We start from the raw sequence: 20,103 nt of genomic DNA on the forward strand, positions 1-20,103 counted from the left end.
GCGTGGCTCCGCATCTTCCAGCCTCCCTCGCTGCGCTGGGTCTTTAGGGTCTTATCGATGTGTTTTAAGGATTATGGAGCTGTTCTAAGAGCTCTTAGGAATATGTAGGGATTTTTTTTTTTTAAAAGGTTCTTTCGGGGCTTTTAGGGGTGTTTTAAAGTAGGGTATTTTTATTGTATTTTAAGGGCGTTCAGAGGCTATTTTTATGTTGTTGTGAAAGTTTTAAGGCGTTTTGAAGATGAGGGATTTTTTAGGGCATTTTTATGGGTTTTTAGGGTCTTTTCATGGCATCGCGGCTGAGGGGCAGCTTGAGGGGCACTGTGGGGCCTTGAGGGTGACAGAGGCTGTGCCTCAGGGGGGAACGGGGGGGGGACAGTGGCTGACACTGAGAGATGCTGAGGGGGGCAGGGGCAGCTGGAGTGTGACACAGAGAAGCTGGGGGCTGAGGGGCAGAGGAGAGGGATTAAGGGTGGCACACAGGAGCTGAGGGGCAGCTGAGAGGGGGCTTGAGGGGCAGGGGGGGGCTCGAGGGTGACAGCCAGAGCCTGAGGGCTGGGGGACAGAGGGAGGGGTCAGGGGTAAAGGGTGAGGCCTTGAGGGCTGGACAGTCCAGTGGAGATCAGGGCTACAGGGTACATCTTAGGAGGCAAGTTAGGGTACAGGTGCGGCACCCCTCACGCCACCCGTACCTCACCCTAAGCAGCCTTTTCCCTTTTCAGCCCCAACAACAGCAGCACAGCACAGCAAGCCTGACAGCGAGACCACACCGGAAGCCTCCCAGTGGGACAGGGCAGCGACCCTCGCACCAGGACAACGCCGGAACCCTCAGAGGACAACAGGACCCGCTGCTAAAAGGTAGGGATGACATCTGTGGGCTAGAGAGCAACAGGAAGGGGTTTGGAGGCTGAGCAGGCTTCCTTGAGTGTTTTTTTTTTTTTTTTTTTTTGCAGGGCTATTAGGAATATTTAGGGGAATTTTGAAGGCTTTCTCTGGTGACTTTTAGAGAATTGTTATACCTTCCTAATGGCTATTTTAGGATTCCTTGGTGCGTTTTTAGGGTAAGGATGAGGGTCTGACAGGATGCCCACTGAAAATGTGGAGTATTACTGGAGTGCTTGGGGAAGGTGCCAGTGGAGGGCCAGTGGGTAAGGTGCCATGATGCTGGTCTGAAGGTTGTGATTTCTGAGCAAAGCAAGGTGGTTGTGGTTAGGGTTATACGGTGGCAGATTTCTCGAGGAGAATTCCAGCACAGAGAAAATCAAGCCCCAAGCTTTGTACTGTCAGTTTGCAACACGTATTCGGCATGAAAAAAAAAACAAAAACCCTGAGTACTTGGGGGTGGGAGATTTGGACTGGGAAAAGGAAACCTGGGACCAGGCAGCCCAGGGAGATTGCAGGGCCCTGGGAATAAATGAGGGATATCTACATGGTGAAAGCAAATTCAGCAGCCCGGGTTCCTGGCGTCAGTTCGTAGGGCTCCCTTGGGGCTGTCAGGGAAGCGCAAGTTTGTGGCGGGGACAACTTCGCTCTGGGGTACATGGGCAAAAACGCCTCTCTCCGTCAAGGTCCCCACGGGCCGCCATCGTGTCGCGGACCCTCTGGACAAGTGCTGCCGCCTTGTGGGCACAGGGCGGTACTGCAGCCCCCCAGCCGGAGCCCGGCCGAAGCGGCGGGAGGGGCGAGGGGCGGGAGCGAGCGGCGAGCGGGGCGGTGTCTGTGAGTGAGGGGAGGGCTGGAGGCGGCTCCGCGGGCCGAGGGCGGCCGGGGCCGGTGCCGGCGGGCGGCGGAGGCGCGGTCGCAGCGCTCCCGGGCCGCGGCCGAGCGGCATCGGAGCAGGGCTGCGCCGCCTTTCCCGGCCCCGCGCCCCTCTCCAGACGCCGGGAGCGGCCGCGTGCCGGAAAATGCCGCCGGGGCGGCGGAGCGGGGCCCTGGCTCTGCCCGCCCCTCCTGCCGCCCTCCCTGGAATGGTTCGAGGCGTTATGGGTTTAGTGAGGTAGGAATAATTATTTTGTTCGTGCTAATTTAAGGGTGGGTTTTTTTGTTGTTGTTGTTTGTTTGTTTGTTCGGTTTTATCTTCTGTTTTGTTGTGTTTTGGGTTTTTTTTTGGGGGGGAACTAGAAAGATACCTTGTGTTCCTGGAATGTTGCATTCTACCTCTGTTGTTTTCCCAGTTAGTCTGGATCCTCTGCTTACATTTTTTCCTTCACTTATTAGATGTCGTGGATATGCTGGCTGTTCTGATGGAGGGCAGTGATGGCTTAGATCAAGAAATTGAGTTCTCTTTAAATGAAGACGTGATTATCCAAAGAGTTCTCTGCAGTGCTGTTGTCCCTGCTGCATTAGCAGCCAGGAATATGCTGTTGCTTCAGTCTGAAAATGGAACAGGTACTGGGTTTTTTCTTACGTTTTGTGTCATTTCCAGCAGTGGAGTGAAAGTAGGAGAAGATTTTAACGAATTGCATTCATCCATACAGATCTCTTTTGTGGACCCATTTGGGCCAGTTGACTAAATCTGGCATAAAAGATAGCACAGAGATTTTAACTGTTGAAAAACTCTGAGCAGGAAGTGTTCCCACAGTGCAAGAATCCTTTGAGTCAGGGTGCTTAAATACTGTAATTCATAAGTTGTCTAGAGGAGGAGTAGAAGAAAGTTATACTAAGCTACCTTTTCAGGAAGATGAACTAAACCTCATTAGAAGTCTGTATGGACACTCATTCTGCAAATTAAAGGAGCAGGAAGGAAGGCAATTGATGGTGCTTCAATTCTCCATCAGAGGCCTAAGACGAATGTATCTTAACAGATTTCTCTTCTTAATTCAGTTAGTGTATTTTCATTTCCCTGAATGACTCCAGGTAGACAAAGGCACAAGGGAATAGTGGGTTTTGAATTGCCCAGGATACTACAGGTGGAGGTCCTCAGGAGGTGGCACGTCCTTTTTGGCTGTTGCCACAAACCATGGAGCTTTGAGCCATCCCAGGTGCCAGCAGCACCCTGAGCAGTGCTTACCAGCACCTGGCACTGGTAAACGTTCCTGGCACAAAAGATTTTCTCTCTGTGGCCGAGCTGTGTCCGTGCAGGTAGCAGGGACAGCCATGCCATGGTCAGGGTTGCTGCTGCAGCACGTCCCATTCTGTCCTGGTAGGATTCGCTGAGCGCTAGTCACAAGAAGAGTGTCTAAAGTGATTTCTAAGAGAAAAGCTGCAAGGGGTCAAACATGATCTTTCCTGTGGTTTTTGTAGCCAGATCACCGTCGGTTCCCAGCACTGAACCAGGGCAGGGTGTGCCGTAGCTTGGCTCGTCCCTGAACGGGTGCCACCGTGCCTCTCCCTTCTTTACTGCCCAAAGCTTTGTGTCCAGGCACAAGGGGAGTAGAGAAGCTTCCTGCCAGGAGATTGAGAGGCAGCCCGTGTGCTCATTCTTCTGCTCCATGAGCCTTTCCTGGCAGAGACGGGGCTGCATGGCGCTCCCTGCATTTGCAGCACTGGTACTTGCTGATAGCACAGCTTCTTCTCCCATCCTCTTGCTGGCTGCAAGGTCCTGTTACCTTCCCTCATGTTACTTTCTGGCTCTTTTCATCCCTAACTGAATTTAATTTTCCCTTGGGAGTGATCCCTGGGGTTCCGGTGCTTGCCCGTTTCTCTCTGCATGCTATAGAATTTTATTGTTCTGGGAAGACTTAAGTTTCCGCTTAAGCTAACAGGGTGATCAAAAAAATGTGTATAAAATGTCTTAGCTTTGGCCTTCTCTGCAGCAGGTGCACTGCGAAGGGAAAGAATTGTGAAAGGTATGGAGCTGCCTTCTCTGGCATACCACCAAGCCCCCATCCCCAGGCTTCTACTCTCCTGCTCTCTGGTTTCCAGTGCAGAATCAGCTGCCCATGGGTGCAGCATGGTGACAGTGCACTGGTGGCACAACTGCTCTGTGGTGTATTTCTTCCAGAAATAAAAAGGGCTAATTTCTTGTAATTTGCCAAAGAGAGGGGAATGATGGAATGAGTCTCTTGGAGGCATCTTTTCTCCCGTGGTGAGTAGACACTGTTACTTGCCTTCTGTCAGTAATTTCACAGTCTTACCCTTCATTTTGTTGCAGATGCAGAAGAAACAGCTATGTAACAAGGTGCTATGTGACGCGTGCTGTGAAATTCATTAACTTGCCACTACCTGATTATTGCAAGCAATGAAAAGGTAAAGAGATAATTGTGTTAGTAGAGCAGGGCTCAGATCACGTTATTTGATTTAAACCATTATCTGTTGTGAATCTTCTGTTACCAGTGAGCTACACGGCAGTGGCAGCAAAACTTGTGTAGCACACGGGTACGGTGATGTGCCAGATTGTGCCAGCTGTGTGGGCAGCTCTGCCCAGTGCCCCCAGTTATGGCTTTGGCATGATCCCCAAGTGGCTGGCCATGGCTGTGCTTTGGCTGAGAATGGGCATCCACCAAGAAGAAGGTGGAAGCTGTGGTGGGACAAGGCAGGTACCCAGAGAGGGAACGTGCTCTTGAGAGTGGATCCAGAGGCCTCTGGTTTGAAGTCATTAGGCAGAGCCTTGTGCTTTGATGTTTTTCTGATCCACAGGCAAAGCAAAAAGCAAGGGTACTTCCTCTGACAAGAGGAAGAGCCATAATTTAGCCTGGCTGAAATCTGTCAGAAAAGCGCTTTGCGAAATGCAGTTGTACTTGGAGTGGCTGTTGCATACAACAGATGAAATTTTGTTTGAGGAAGAGCTAAGAACTGTCAGCTGCTTGTGCTACTGGACACCAGATATCCCTAAGCCTCCCTCATTGCTAGACAAGAGTCCTCTTGCTGCATGAGCACTGCATAAACACAGTGAAGGCATGGTCTCTGCACTACGGATTGTGCAGCCTGATACATGAGAGTAGATGTATCTGGATGGACAAATGGGGAATGGCAAGAAACAAGGAGAGAAATATCACAAAAGTGATTTTATGACTGTTAAAATAATAATATATCGATGACCTGAGTGGTCAGAAGTCCCCTAGAGGGGCTTCCTTGTTGTCTTGTTGGTTGATTGTTGGGCTCCAAGAAAAAAATACTTCCCTCATTCCTTCTGTAGCACTCATGAGCCTTGTTCAGTTGAAGAGAAGAAAGCCTTGGAACAAGCAGTGAGATATTTCTCTCGTTTCTCCTCTGAACACATGAGAACAGATGTCCAGGCAGTATGAAGTTGATGCAGGTCTGCTAAAGCCCTTGTGTATAAAGGTGGAATTGGGTAATAGTTGCCTTAAAAGCTGTAGAACGTGGTTGTACATAGAGCCATGGAGATAATGTTTAAAAGAGAAGCAAGGAGAAGACTTGCTCCCTGGACATGGCTATGTGATAATATGTGGGTTAAATTAAAGCACTAGCCTGCACTGAGGGGAAAAAAAGAAATTTGTTTTAGTAGTTCCATTGCATGCAGCTGTCTATGGTTGTTGTAAGAATTCTGAACACTGTGAATTTTGCCGGAGTGTGGAGTTGCCATGTCCTTGTCAGGTGATGGATGAGGCAAAGTCAGCCCTTCAGAGCCACTGCTGATGGCTAATGCTAATCCACAGATTGTTTCTGTTTGGGGAGTGCACTGGCTATAAACTCACATTTTGTATGCTAGTATTTCTTTGCTTTCTCTACACGTTGGGTTGCTGATAAAAAGGGTATTGGCTCTAGATCAAAGCAGTTACTTTCGGAGTATTTTGAATTAGCAAAGACTTTTTTATTGAAATGAAAATGTTATGTAGGAATGCGTTGCTTTCAGCTGTGTAATTTGTAATTAATTTTGGGAAGTACCCAAAGTTTTCTAGGCTTTTGCAACAAGCCAAGTGGGCTGCCTCCAGCCCAGGCTTCCAGGGTCCTGGATTCCTAAACTCACGTGTTCTGGGACTCATGGCAGCTCAGCCTCCTCAAGAGTAGTGTCAAGACAGACAGGTGATCTGCTGCTCTCTGGCTCACAGGGATGGATACTGGTGATGAAAATGGTGTTGCTACCAGAAATAGTAAAACTTTAATGTCTGCTCAGTCTATTCGTGTGTATTTCAAAAAAGGAGAGAAAATTCTTGGAGTAGATTCAGTCACCTTGGAAGGGTGCGGCACCTTGGAGGATGCTCATTAGTGATTTCAAAGGGAAGTGTCCCTGGAAGCCAATGTCAGAAATCCTCACAAGTGGGTAACAGCAGTCAGGTTAATGTTTGTGGCTCTTCAAAAGCTTTACTTGGATGTCTCTTCAAAACAGTCTGGATGCACTGAAGGAGGGCTGTGCCTTCCTTTTTTCTTTTTGAGTAGCTGCCTGAAGATAAATATAAGATGGACTTTCTTAAAACATAAATGAGAAAACACCCAAGGCTGGGTGAAAGTCTTGAATGCTCAGACTTAAAAGTCATCAATTCCCCAGCAATGTTAGATGAGCCTAAAGTGTATAGGTCAGCAGCAACTTCAGCAGGCAGCCTAAAAAACACAAGACTCTTGGGTATTAAACATGGCATCTTATTCTTTGGCAGCTCATAGGTGATCTCTGCATGGGGCTGCACATGCCTTTCTCTGCGTGTGTGTATTTGCCTGCAAGTGTAATGTGACAGTCCTAAAGCATTTGTGGATGCAGATAAACTAAGTCCAGCTCAAATGTATTCCATAAACAGCTCTTGAGGTACACTCATCTTTGTGTTGTTTCATTTGTTCAGTTCTTGGAAAGCCACAGGAGCTTATTAGACTGCTCTGGCCTATGCCCAGGGGAGTCACTTAGGTGGGAATTGGACACCTCTAGCCGTAAACCTATAAAAGGAAGAAATGCATACCGTTATTTTTGTTGGGTCTTATTGAATGAACTGGCTGCTCATCTTCTGCAGAATCCTAAGCACTGTATTTAAAGCCTCCGAGTAAGTTCCTTACTTTGAATAATTTAATATCTTTCACTGGTCCTTCTGCTTTTTCTTTTGCAGTCCCATATAAAATGTTTTATGACAGTTTAAAGAAACATCAGTCATTGGATATCTGTAGGTCAGGCAAAGACTAGCCTGCTTTTAGTGTTTTAGTGTATGGTTCTGTCTGGAAAGAAAATTCCCATTGCTGCCTATCCTTGTGCAGCCAAGGCGTTTGAAAAACTCACCAGCTGAACACAAACTATGGCTGGGTGTTTTGTCTTCCTTATCTTTTGTCTGTGCCTCATTGGTGGCAACCAGTGAACGGAAGGAGAAGACAGAGCAGCTTCTCACACTGACATAATTTGGCACTTGCTGGAGATGAAAGTGAGTAGAGCAAGATCTTTCTTTCTGAGGCAGTAACAGGGATCTGAAGTGCTGACTTCTGTCAATATGGCAATGGCAAGCTCCTCTGCCTCTCCCTCCAGTGACTGCTGTTGCTATAAGAAAAGCAAGAGGTACAGGCTTTACCAATACGCCAATGCTTTAGGATAAAATGAGGAGAGGAAAAAATAATGTGAGGCAAGGCTCTCGAGGGCTCATAACAGTACAGCCATGAACGATGGGGGTGCATCTGTCCAGCATGTGCGGAAAGGATACCAATACCTAGGGATGAACATGTAATGCATCAGGCACGGCTTCCCATGGTTGTAAACCGGTATAAAAACATTAACCTAACAGGGGTTTTTCTAACTTGGTGTATATAAGAGTGTGTGATGTACCAGTCCTGCTTTTCCCACCTCGTTCTGCCATGAGGTAATGCCTGTTTGCAAACACACCTAATACAGTCTGAGAGGGTTACTGCAAGTGAGTCCAGTGTGAATTCTCAGCCCCCTCCACTGGGCTCAAAGAGCTCTCTCAGAGGGCAAACTGCATTCTTCAAGCTTGTTCCAGGCTGCAAAGGTGTGGCTTCTGTTTCTTCCCAGCCCAGGCACATTTTCTCATTTTGCCTTTGGACTGTGGTAGAGGAACCCCCATGGGAAGGGGGCATGCAGACTTGCAGCAGATCAGGTTAGCTTAGTAAACACAGGCTTCATCAAAGCAAAATGTAGTCCCTTATTGAAGCAGTTTTGGTTCTGTTTTGAATCTATTTCCTAAAGGGTAAAAAATGGCAGAGTTGTTTGCTTGGGATGAAAGTAGCATGAGTCATCAGGGAAAACCAGGAGGAAGTACCCAAAGTTTTCTAGGCAAACAAAGCCTGGCAAATATGGACAAGTGGGCTAGAAGCAGGAGCAGGTACATTAAATTCTCAGTCTTTCCCTTGTTCCCATTTACTTGGATGCAGGGCATTTCATTAGCCAGTTGTCTCTCCACAATGCATCGGTTGCTCTCGTAATCCCTCGCAGTGAGTTTATTCAGCACTTTTATGGGACTTGAATCTCTCAAGTGGAGTCCTCCAGAAATGCTGAGCCCCGTTGGAGCTACTAGAACTTGTGCAAACAGTGTGCCCTGGCTGCAGGGATGGCCAGTGGTCTCCTGGGCTGCGTTAGACAAAGTATTGTCAGCAGGGCAGGGAGGTGGTCCTGCCCCTCTGCTCTGCGCTGCTGAGGCCACGTCTGGAGTGCTGTGTGCAGCTCTGGGCTCCTCGGGACAGGAGAGACACGGACCTCCTTGAGAGAGTCTGACAGAGCACTGTGAAGGTGGTAAAGGGACAGGAGGAAAGACTGAGAGAGCTGAGGCTGTTCAGCATGGAGAAGAGATGTCTCAGGGGCGTCTAGTTACAAATACTTGAAGAGAGAATGTAAAAAAGATGGAGCCAAACTCTTCTCAGTGGTGCTGAGTGTCAGTGGTCACAAACTGAAGCAAATGGAGGTCCTCTGAACATCAGGAAGCATTGTCTTTGAGGGTGACTGAGCAGAAGGATTGAGAACTGCATTCACCCAACTGCTAAATAGGGAAGCTGCAACCACACAAGAAGAGCTCTTTGCAAAAGTACCACAGAGATCCATCCTCTCCTCTGTTCAGAGGAATCAATAGCTGAGTTGGTTCTTTATTTCTGGAAGTTAGTTATTTTATCAGTTATTGGCAACCTTCACCTCGATTGTTAAACCATTTCTAGCACAGCTTGTTTATGCTTTAGGGCTACTGCAAAGTCCCATGCAGCAAGTTTTTACATCCCTGTTTGCTAGAAGCACCAGCATATCCTCCAAGAAAGCCTGCACTCAGCATGGCCTATTTCCTTTCTTTGCCTGTGCATTTCTCCTGCTATCGCTGTTAGCAAGAAAATGTTGGATTTAGTTAACTTTTAGGTCTGAAGCTGCATGGCTGTTTCTCTGCATTGCGTTGTCCTTGGTGTCAAGTTAGCAAAAGCTGAGAAGAATCCATTGTCACATTAATACTTGGGTGAGTTTACTCATCAGTTTGTACTGTGTGCATGTGTAAATGGAGGCCAGATGTTGCTACCAAATGGAGTCTAATACTGCTGTATAAATGCGTGTAATACTGGGGCATTTGCCCTGCAGGACTGACATGCTGGAACAAGGCGGGCACTGGGGGTGAGAGAGCCCAGTGCTTCCTCCTCCTCGTGTGCGAGTTCCTGCAGTGCTGTAAGAGCCAGAGCTGTGAGCTTTTCCTTCGAGGGCTGGGCACGGCCACGGCAGATGGAGGCACGGGAGCAGGAGGCTTCAGGACAGGGCTCTGTGGTGCAGGGAGAGCAGCAGCTCCCGAGCAGCTCTGCGCTACAGGAAGGCTCCAGCTCCTGGCAGCACTTGCTGCTCCAAGGACCACTGTGGTCTCGTCCAGAGCATGTGCTGGGTGGGCTCAGACAAGCAAACGGTGCTGTAGAGAGCTGGTGACAACTCCTGAGGCCTCTTCTCCACTAAGTAAGCCATAATGTAACTTCACTGCCATAGGTTTGTCTGTGAGCGGTCTGTGATTTTTGTCTTGAAGATCGGTGCAAATTGGATGATTGGCTGTAGAGTGTGTGCATCTGTCTCTTCTAAGGCTGATGGAGGACTGCAGATCTCCATCCAGAATGTGATCCACAGTGTAACCGGGAGCATATGCTGTGCCATTGGTGATGCATGTGGCATGGACTAGTGGCCCATTTGTCTGCAGCTTGTCCCCATATGATTTCTTGCATGCCCCGAGGCAGGGTTGGTCTGTGTTACTCGAGTTCCAGAAGGCTGCGATGCAGTGAGAGTGGCATAACAAGTAGTTCTGACCTGTAAGGGCGCTGGTTCCCAAATGCCTCCCAAGCAAGGCTGCTGCTCTCTCTTTGGCTATGCCAAGCAGCACATCTTGCTGCATATGTGGTCACCACGGTGTCCAGATTGCAGTGCACCAAAAGTCTCCACCACCAGTGCTGGCTGAATAATGTATTTTCACAACAGATATTATTCTGCATCTGCCTTGTGACTTTTAATTTCAATTTTCTCTGGGAGCGTTTGGCCAATGATTGTTATCCGGTATGTGCCAGATTATCACCATTGCCCGAGTGTTTCTTTTTGTCAGATTGAGTTTTCCTTTTCTCCAAGGAATTTGCGGCTTTTAAGCAGAAAATAGTTACATTTCTTAGCTGTTTGCCTGTGTGGTTAAAACAGGGCAATGCATGAGGCCAGGACCTCGCTTTGCTTTCAGAACTGATCCCGTCAATGCTTCCTGGCAGTGTTTCCTTTCGCACAGCACCAGGTCAGGACTGTTTCAGCATTTTGCTGGTAGTCAAGCGTGAGTCCAGCCATCCAGGTTGCCCCTGCTGTCCCCATATGGAGGATGCTCCAGCAGACTGAGGTCAGAGTGTGTTATGTGGCCGTGAGCTGAGCCATACACAGTCACTTCTTGTCTCTGGGCAGAGGACTTTGCTCCTCTGTTCCATTAAGTTACCAAGAGTGATCGTTGCTGAAATTACTCTGTTAAATAATCCAGAAGTTTGCCTTTTCCTCCTTTCTTTCCTGAGTTCAGAAGTTGGTAACCTAAGCACCCAGCCGTGCTGTGCATCCCTTAGTGCTGTGTGTGTTGCTGGCAGGGCCTGGGGCTTGGGTCCGGAAGGTCTGGCTTGTTTGTTCCCCTGGGTCTGGAGGAATACAGATTTTATTTATTTTATTATTTTTGATTTTTTTAATTTAAAAGCTATCCAGCAGTTTGTCAGTTGAAGCAGAAGACAATCCTTTGCACCGATACGTACTCATGTGCACATGCTGATCAGCTGAAGTGTTAGAGCTCAAGGTGAGTGCTCCAGCCTTTAATCAGTGACCAGTCATTGATTTAGCACATCCACAAGTTTCAGGAAGTAGTTCCTCCATTGCATCCAGCTTTTAGAGTACCTTTAGACACTAGAGATACTTTTCAATGTGTAATTGATGAGGTAAATTGATGAGGTCTCTTAATAGCATGTGCTAAAGAGAGATGTGAAAAGCAGCTGAGCAATATTGCCACTTCTGGGGGTTACAGGTGGTGGGTACTATCAGTCAGAACTGGAAAACACAGAACTGTGACCTTTTATAAGTACTGAGCGAAACACTGAGTTACTGCTGGTCAATTAAAAGCAGTTTGGGTGTTTAATAGTTGTTTCTGATGATACTCATACACAGATGAGTGAGGAGCTACTTGAGGCAATGTGTGTGCAGCTGTCCAGCCAGAACTGAAGCAGCCTCTGGTGAAGGTGAATGCAGAGAGGCTTATGTGGCAGAGGAGCTCAGCAGATGACAGGGGGCTTGTCCATAGACTGAAAGAGGAGCCCGGGATGGGTGTGGGCTATTACAAAACAGCAGATGTCACAGGGATTGAGCAAAAGTTTAAAATGGAAGGAATCAGCCATGAGAGAGTGATGGCCAGATGGAAATCCAGCTAAGGCCCTGAAGTGGAATTATGTAAGGCAAACATCAATGAGAATCAGCTGGGGAGCAAGAGTAGCCAGCAGCCAGGCTTGTTTCTGGTCTCTTGCCATAGATGAGACATGCTTTAGGGTGTGCATGATGACTAGAGGCTGTGATAGCTTTAGCTGTAGCTCTTTTGTCTCCAGCCATTGTGAGTGAGTTCTGTGCTTAGTTCTCTGCTCTGGTGCATTGCAGGATTTTTAGGGTAAATATTTTTTCCATCAGTGTAACCCACCAATTGCCAACATCTCGAGGTGGCAGGATGGGGTGGTGAATATGCCATTCTTCTGCTGGTGGCTATCAGAAACTCTTAAGAGGAAAATTTCATCTTTGTTCTACATAGTGCTGTGCTAGCAAGTGCTTTCCAATAGGCTGTAATTCCCAGAGCAGTGGGGCAGGAGCTGCTCCATGATCCAGGAGCAGGCTCCCATGTAGTGGGTTGGATGCAAGGCACCCACCAAAGCCTCTCTTATCACTTGCCGCCACAGCTGGACAGAGGAGAGAAAATACAAAAAAGGGTTGCGATAAGGACCAGGAGAGATCGCTCGTCAAATACTGTCACAGGCGAAAGAGAGTCTTATTAGAGATACTAATTGAATTCATGGCTAAATAGTCAGAGCAGGATAATGAGAAACAACATAAAACCTTAAAAACATCATCTTCCCACACCCTCCTTCCCAGCTCTACCTCCTACCCCATCTGTGCAGGGACACAGGCAATGGAGGTGACAATCAGTTCATCAGGGAAAGCAGTCGCTCCCCTGCTGCTCCTTGGGGTCTCTCCCATGGGAGACAGTTCTCCATGAACTTTTGCAGCATGAGTCCGTCTCGCAGGCAGCAGATCCCTGTGAATTGCTGCAGTGTGAGTCCATCCCACAGGCAACACTCCCCATCACACTGCTGCAGTCTGTGTCCCTCCAGTGGGTGAAAGTCCCTTCAGGCTGCTGCAGCGTGGGCCACCCTACCACGGGTACAGCCTTTCAGGGACAAGCTGCTCCAGCAGGGGCTCCTCCTTCCACAGGCCTCCCACGGGGTCACAGCCTCCTCACAGGCATCCCCCTGCTCTGGCATGGGTCTCCTCCACAGGCTGCAGGTGGATCTTTGCATCCCCATGGATCTCCATGGGCTGCAGGGGCACAGCTGCCTCACCATGGTCGCAGAGCAATCCCAGCTCCTGTGCCTGGAACACCTTCTCCCCCTCCTTCTTCACTGACCTCGGTGTCTGCAGAGTTGTTCCTTTCACGTACTCTCACTCCACTCTCCTCTGGCTGCAATTACAACTGTGCAGAAACTTATTTTTTTCTTTTTTCTGAAACACATGATCACAGAGGCACCACCACCATTTCTCATGGGCTCAGCCTCGTCCTGAAGCACATCCATCTTTGGAGCTGCCAGGGACTGGCTCTGCCAGACATGGAGGAAGCTGCCAGCAGCTTCTTGCAGAAGCCGCCGCTCTGCCCCCCACCCTGCTACCAAAGCTTTGCCTTGCAAACCCAGTACAGTTGTATTTCATTGTTGGTCTGTCTGCACAGGCTATTAATGGTGGGGATCTGCCACCTCTTTGTTCCCCAGTACAAAGGTAAAAAGGATGTCTGCAGCTCCACGTCCAGTTTTTGGGGGTAAGGAGAGGAGTAAGCAGCAAAGGATGCACAAACCCAACTCCCATTCTGCCACGTGCCAGGTTTCCACAAGACAGGAACATAACGCACCCTACCTCTGCTCAGAAGAGTGTGGGGAGCCTAAAATTCTCTATCCTAATTCAGTCAGACTGCCCAATGATACGGGCCGAACTGTCAGCAGCCTAAATAGCTTTTCATGGCTGTCATTGTGGTTGGGGAATTGATTCATGTCTGGGTTTCTTGCCAGAGCCTGAGGAAAGGAAGTAGCCAAGACCAGGTGAGAAGCGGTGTAAGGTAGGCAATTAATTTTTGGATTCCTTTGCCACTCACAGAGCAGCTGCTAATGGGCTGGGCTTGGGGAGTCTGGTTTACAGGCACTTGGAAGTGCTGATACCATCTGGTGAAATGTTAGGTGTCTTTTTAAGAGAAAAAAATGAAAGTGTTTCTGTTACAACCGTGAATAAAGAGCCTGGGCGCAGCAGTGACTGCCTAGTAGCAGAGGGACAGAGGCTGCAGGCAGGTTTGTATCCTCCATAGAGCTGGAGCAATGGCAGGATTACTTTGCCTGCACGTTCACTGCTTTGAGGGAGGAACAGGGTAGGAGAAATTAATGTAATAGGAAACAGAAGCACAGACTTGAGACTGTGCCGTCTGTTTTGTTGCCGTGGTGAAATAAAGCAGGGACATTTGATGATTTTTAAAAATGTATTTATTTAAAGAAAAAAATGTGGCAAATCTTATCAGAAGAGTTTTGGTTTCTGGCAGCTTTACAAGTCAGGTACCCTGTGCCTACATACAGTATTAATAATGGCTTTGCAGTATTTTTGGTTAAAATTTACGTTCATTAAAAAATTCTTCAAAACACTCTGTAATTGGTGAGCAGCATATGAAAGGTTAATGAACATTGAACATGTTTTACAGTTTCCTTTGAGAAGGACCCTTTACATCCGTAAATGCCTGCCTGAGGTGGCCTCTGCTTTAGGACTTTAAAGCTTAAAGAAATCCTACATACAGAAGAAATTCTTCCCTGTTACGGTGACGAGGCCCTAGCAGAGGTTGCCCAGAGAAGCTGAGGCAGCCCCACCCCTGGAATTGTCCAAGGCCAGGTTGGATGGGGTTTGGAACAACCTGCTCTAGTGGAAGGTGTCCCTGCAGGGGATGGGATGAGAAAAGCTTTGGGGTCCCTTCCAACCCAAACCATTCTCTGATTCTACGATTGTACATGTTGAAAAAGGAGGCTGTGGCCTTATGTGCTTAGGTACAAACCTCCCACCTATTCTTCTGAACATACCAGTTTAGTCATTTATTCTTTCCTTTGTGCTTTCACAAGAAGCCCTTGTGCCCTTCAAAATCTCCGTAGGAGTTTGTGGTCAGTTTCCAGAATAAACAGAGATGGAAACCCGAGCAGTTTGGTGCATCCCTACTTGCTGCTGGAATGATTGTGGATTTGACTGACAGGGTTTTGTTCCTAAACACAAGAAAAGTTTTATTCCAGTGCCACACTCAAGCGTAGCAGTGGGGCCGTGTGCGTGGCTGACCCAGCAGATGGGGCAGAGTCTTCATAAAGTAAATATATAGTAGCAGTCCTTAAGGATGTGGCCCTTCTGGGAGTGCTTGCATGTTTATGTATCAAAACCGTTTACAGAGAGGGAGGGCCCTTTTAATGCCGTTGAACTGCTACGGAAAAATTTTGGTTTCAAGACCATTTAATTAAGGTTAATGAAGTCTGGGACTTGGGCACTGTATCTCGTGCAGTAACGCACGTCTCTGTTCTTGATAGATGTCTTCCATTTGCAACAGTAGTTACATACTGGGGACTCAAATCCCCATTGTCCCCATGCCTTCAGAGTAGGGCAGGCTCTTGTCTTAATTTTACATTATAATCCTTTCCAAATGGAGACATAATGACGTAATTCATTGTTGCATTTTGAAACAGTGTGGTCAGCGTGAGGATTTGATCGAGCAGTTCCACTCTTCCAAAAGTACTAAGGTGCTTGCAGATATTTGATATTGAGCTATTTTGGCTCTCAATTGCAAAATGAATAGGTCAGGCAAGGCCTTTGAAAGGAACTTAATAGATACATCTCACAGTCACAGAGAAGCAGGAAACTCTTCTGCTAAAATGAGACTGGGTTTATGAAAGGTCGCAGTTAACCTTTTAAAGTAAGTTTTTGCAGGTCTGCAGAGCAAATACTGCATTTTTAATGGGTATGGGGAGAATCTCTGTTTTACTGATAATGCTCCAAGTTTTATTTTTTCTCCAAATTGGAACAGAGCTTCTTGTAAGCTAAGCAAGCCAGCCTTAAGGCTTTTGCTTTATTGCTTCATAGTGAACTACTGAAATAGCAAGGCATTGAGCAGTAAGTACAAGAAGCAGCATAAGCTGCCAAATACTTTATTACTGTTGTTATTATTACTACTGTTGGTGACTTTTAAGTGCTGTCATCATTTTTTCAGAGACTGTTGTGACACAAATAGCCACCCCAGTTGGCTTAACTTAAAAGTTCATTTTTTTTGCCTCTATAAGCACCAATCACTTACAAATTTGGGGAGGGGTCTAAAAAGGACTTCATATAGATACCGGTGTAGGTGGGTGTACAGATGTCTGTACATATTTAGCTATCTATTTATCTATCTTTACATACAGATATATGAAACACGTATAATAACTATACTTTCCTCCATTCCTAAGCTTCTCCCAGAAGTGCTTTTCTGCTGTATTTGGTGTTGCACATGTGACACGGGGGAAGGGTTAGAAACCTCTGGTGGGGAGACAGGAGTTCAAATGCAGTCTTGGGCCTGGCATCTAAATCAAAACAAGCTTCTTCCAGGCTCCTAAAGCTTGCTCTGAGCCAACAGACACTTCTCTAGGCTACGTGGGCTGGGGTTCTCAGTAAATAAGTGACAGTGTCATTGCATCATATGGAAAGTTTAGATTGGGAAAGCTGAAATTGTCCTCGCTAAACGTTGGCATGTCCTTGTATTTGGTAACACAGAGGCCCAGAGGATGTTTGTCATTGAGTGTCACAGCAGGAAGGAATGCAGGAAAAACCCCTCTTTGGTGGGGTCAGGACAGGATCTGCACCCTGTTATGCTCCTGCCCTGACAGAAGCTCAGCAAGCTCCTGTTGCTCTGTCAGGCCCCTGCAGGAAAGCTTTGAACAATGGTCAACGCAGGAGAGATGTCACAGGTGATGGAGCGTGTTTGTGCCAAGGCACAGTGCAGAAGTGAGCCCTGGCTCCAGTGAATGCCACGTATTTTATGAGTTTTCAGTGTGTTTTCAAAAGTATCCCTTGGAATGCAGAACTGAGGACTAAAACTAATAGCAGGCTCTGTCAGTACTGAGTGGTTTTACTCTGTAATGGTAGAATTCAGTGGCCTCTTCACTTCAAAGGTGTCAATTGAAAGATGTTGCGATGAAAAAGAGGTGGAGATGAACAGTGCTTTGAGAGAGCAGAAATGAAGGTTGCGGGCAATACTGAAGAAGAAGCAGATGCAGGTGGTGAGGGAGTTGGGTTTTTGCGAGAAGAGAGTGTTTCTCAGGAGCAGAGAGCCAGCGGGCTCTCCGGGGACAGCAGTGCTGGGGATGAGGGGAGTCTGTGCCCTGCACAGCTCCCTGGCCCCGTGATGGAGAGTTGTCCCGGTGGCTGTAGCTTGGGGGCCGAGTCTCCATCCTCTCAGCTTACCATGGGAGCCTATCCCAGCCCAGCAGAGCTGCTGGAAATCTCCCTGTATTCGTGCAAGAGCAGCTGTCCATGCAGAATATAGCTCTGGCTTTTGGGGCGTTCATTAGAACATACAATTCAAAACCAAAGGAACTCTCCAGACCTGAAGGCCGATAGGAAATCAGACAGAGTCAGGGTGCCACCAGGTGTAAGGACACTTTCCCTCTGTGTCTCCCTTCTCCCTCTTGTTCTCTCCCCCATTCCTTTTCCATTTTCCTTCCTCCTTCTGTGTCGGCGAGCCGAGCTTTGCCGAAGAGGCGAATGGAGGCGAATGCGGCCGGAAATAGCCGAGCGTGGCCGAAAGTAGCCGAAGCTGGCCGAGGAGGCGAGTCCAGCCGAACGGAGCCGAGCTCTGCCGAGCGCAGCAGCCCGGGCGGGGCTGAGCCGGGGCGGAGCCGGGGCGCCGGGAGGATCCCCTCCTGTTCCTCTCTCTCCCGCTCCATGCTCCTGCCCGTGTTCAGTTACCTCTCTTTCCCCCGTTTCCGTGTTCCCCCCAAACCCGGCTCCTTCCTGTCCTGTCCTGTCCCTGCCCCGCTGCTCCGTTCCATTCCCCCTCTCTCCCTCCTCTGTGCCCCGTCCCTCTTGCTGCCCTGCCGGCCTTTCCCTTCCCCGACCGCTTTCCTCCGCAGCCCGACCTCCCTCCCCGCCCTTTCGCATGTCCCGCTCTCCCTCCTCTCTTGCCGTCGCCCCTTCGCTTCTTTCCCCCGCAGCCGTGGAGCTCGGGGCGCCTGCCAAAATGAAGACCTGTCAAATCCTAGCTCTGCCTTTTGTTTAACGTGTTCTTACTTCCTATTTATGTCATCACAGAAAGCAAGGAAAGAAGAAATGTGACTGGTTCCCACTATTGCTCCGTGCAGGCATTTTTAAAGGCTGCTGTATTTCTATCCTCTTTTTCCCCTCCAAGCTTGACTTTTCCCCTCCTTTTTCGAGGTCTGCTGCTTTGGGTGTCCCAAACAGGGCTGGGTTCTTCGGCAGGGGTCTTAGGACTCGCTACTGCTTCTGCTTTTTGCGAAGGTGTATCAAAGTGTGCCGGCAAAAGGACTGTTTTCTCCAGGGGAAAGCTTTCTCTCAATGACCATCAATGCACGTATGTGTTTTAGTCGTGTACCCAGACGGATTAAGAAAAGCCGACACCCGTAGCAGATTTCTGTTGGATCTGTGTCTGTGCGAAGTGGGCTGTGTGCTGGAGACGGAGAGACGCTGTTGGAGAGTGGCAACAGCGGCAGGTGTGAGCTGTGAGGATGAGGAGGGCTCAGAGCAGCCCCCGGTGTGAGCTGTGAGGATGAGGAGGGCTCAGAGCAGCCCCAGGTGTGAGCTGTGAGGATGAGGAGGGCTCAGAGCAGCCCCAGGTGTGAGCTGTGAGGATGAGGAGGGCTCAGAGCAGCCCCAGGTGTGGGCTGTGAGGATGAGGAGGGCTCAGAGCAGCCCCAGGTGTGAGCTGTGAGGATGAGGAGGGCTCAGAGCAGCCCCAGGTGTGGGCTGTGAGGATGATGAGGAGGGCGCGGCTCCTCCGGCGGCTGATTTAGGGGGTTTTCCTCGCAATGCTTTTGCACGGAGCTGCTGGAGGAGAGGAGTTTATGGGGGGCTCCCGGGGTTGTCTCCTGGAAGGACAGCGGGCGCTTCGGGCAGGGTCTGGGGGATCACCTGGAAACCCACCTGGATACGTGGAGCCTTGCTCTGAGGAGGAGCCGAGGGACAAACCTTTGTGCCGAGAAGCAGCAGGTGAGCCGGTGCGCCTTTGCAGCCGGGACTTTTCTCCTTTCCCTTTGAAACTTCGTCCTCCTGAGGTTGAATTGGAGGGGGCAGTCCTGTTGTCCCCCCTTTTAAGGGGTTTGGACTGAGGTAAAAAGCCCCCTTTTGCCATCGTTTGAGGCAAGCCGCTTCTTTTCTTCTCTTCTAGGGGACGCGATTGAAGGGAAGCCTACGTTTCTGTGCCCTCGTTGGGGTGAGGTGAGCGCCGGAGCGTGTCGGGCCTTCAGAGGAAGGGAGCTGCAGCCGTGGCAGCGCTGGCAGGGCGGGGATCGGGCTGTGCCGCTGCATTCGGGGCGCTTCTTCTGCCCCCGGCCCGGCAGCGAAGGGTGCGGCGCGGAGCCCTGCCGGCAGTGCCGGGGCTGGCCGGGGCGGAAGGGGAGCTGGGCGCGGCTGGGCTGCCGCGGGCCCGCCGGAGCCGCGCCGGTGCGAGCCGTGCGGAGCCGAGCGGAGCTTTGGCCGGGCCGGCGGGCGGGGGAGGCGGCGCGGGCGCCGCGCCGGTGCCGGCCGGTGCCGCCGCTCCGTCCGCTCCGGGCGCGGGGCTCGGGCGCCGCCGGGGCCCCCCGGGCCCGGTGCCGGCCCCGCCGGGCCGGGGGCAGCGGGCGGGGGTCTGCCGGCGCGGCGCCGCCTCTGCCTGCCGGAGGAGCCGCTTTCCTGCCGGAGCCGCGCTGCGCCCGGGGCCGGGAGCGCGGCTCCGCATCTTCCAGCCTCCCTCGCTGCGCTGCTTTTGAGGCGCTCCTGAGGAGCTCCTGGGATCGGTGGCTTTTGATCGGCGTCGCTGTAGGAGAAGGGCCCCGGGCGCTTCTTGGTTGTTACGGTTGTTGCTTCGGGTGCTCGTGACAAGGTTTTTTTTGGATTGAGTGTTGTTGTTGGATTTCTTTTTGATCGGTTCTTATGTTTTTTAAGGATGCGTTTCTAAAGGTTTACGCTGGTTTTTATGGGTCGTAGCATGATGTAGAGGGTTGTTTTTCAATTCGGTTGTGGAGGCTTTTATTAGCGCGAGTGCATTGTGTTTGTTTTGGTGGGCTTGAGGTAGTGTGCTGTAGTGAATTAGTGAGGTTTTTTTTTTAATCTTGGTAATTGCATTTTTTAAATTTTCCTATAGAGGTTTTATTCATTTGGTTTGTTTAATTGTTGTGGACGTTTTATTGTTACCGGTAATTTGGGACTTACTGTTTGTGGTTACATTTCTCTTTTGGTGATGTGTTTATTTCTAGGTGGTATTTGTATTTTGATGGTTTGAGGCATTATGGGTTTATTGAGTTAGGAATAATTTTTTTTGTTGTTAC

General features: G+C 49.4%; 1 protein-coding gene across 3 annotated transcripts in view; it reads left to right on the top strand.

The window, feature by feature from the left end:
* The first annotated feature begins 1,881 nt into the window (after nt 1-1,881).
* The window catches only part of LOC110484500 (uncharacterized), a 109,781-nt gene continuing 91,559 nt past the window's right edge, over nt 1,882-20,103 (top strand). The window contains exons 1-3 of one of the 3 annotated variants that reach the window (XM_077790678.1): nt 1,882-1,993; nt 2,215-2,385; nt 18,966-19,015. In XM_077790678.1, coding sequence (XP_077646804.1) covers nt 2,226-2,385; nt 18,966-19,015 — 210 coding nt within the window. In that variant the 5' untranslated portion in view covers nt 1,882-1,993; nt 2,215-2,225. Of the gene's footprint in view, nt 2,386-4,090; nt 4,186-18,965; nt 19,016-20,103 lie in introns of all 3 variants that reach the window. The other 2 variants (XR_013341954.1, XM_077790677.1) reach the window with 2 other exon arrangements.

This window comes from Lonchura striata, unplaced genomic scaffold (genome assembly GCF_046129695.1).
Source record: "Lonchura striata isolate bLonStr1 unplaced genomic scaffold, bLonStr1.mat Scaffold_210, whole genome shotgun sequence".
Classification (NCBI taxonomy): Eukaryota; Metazoa; Chordata; class Aves; order Passeriformes; family Estrildidae; genus Lonchura; species Lonchura striata.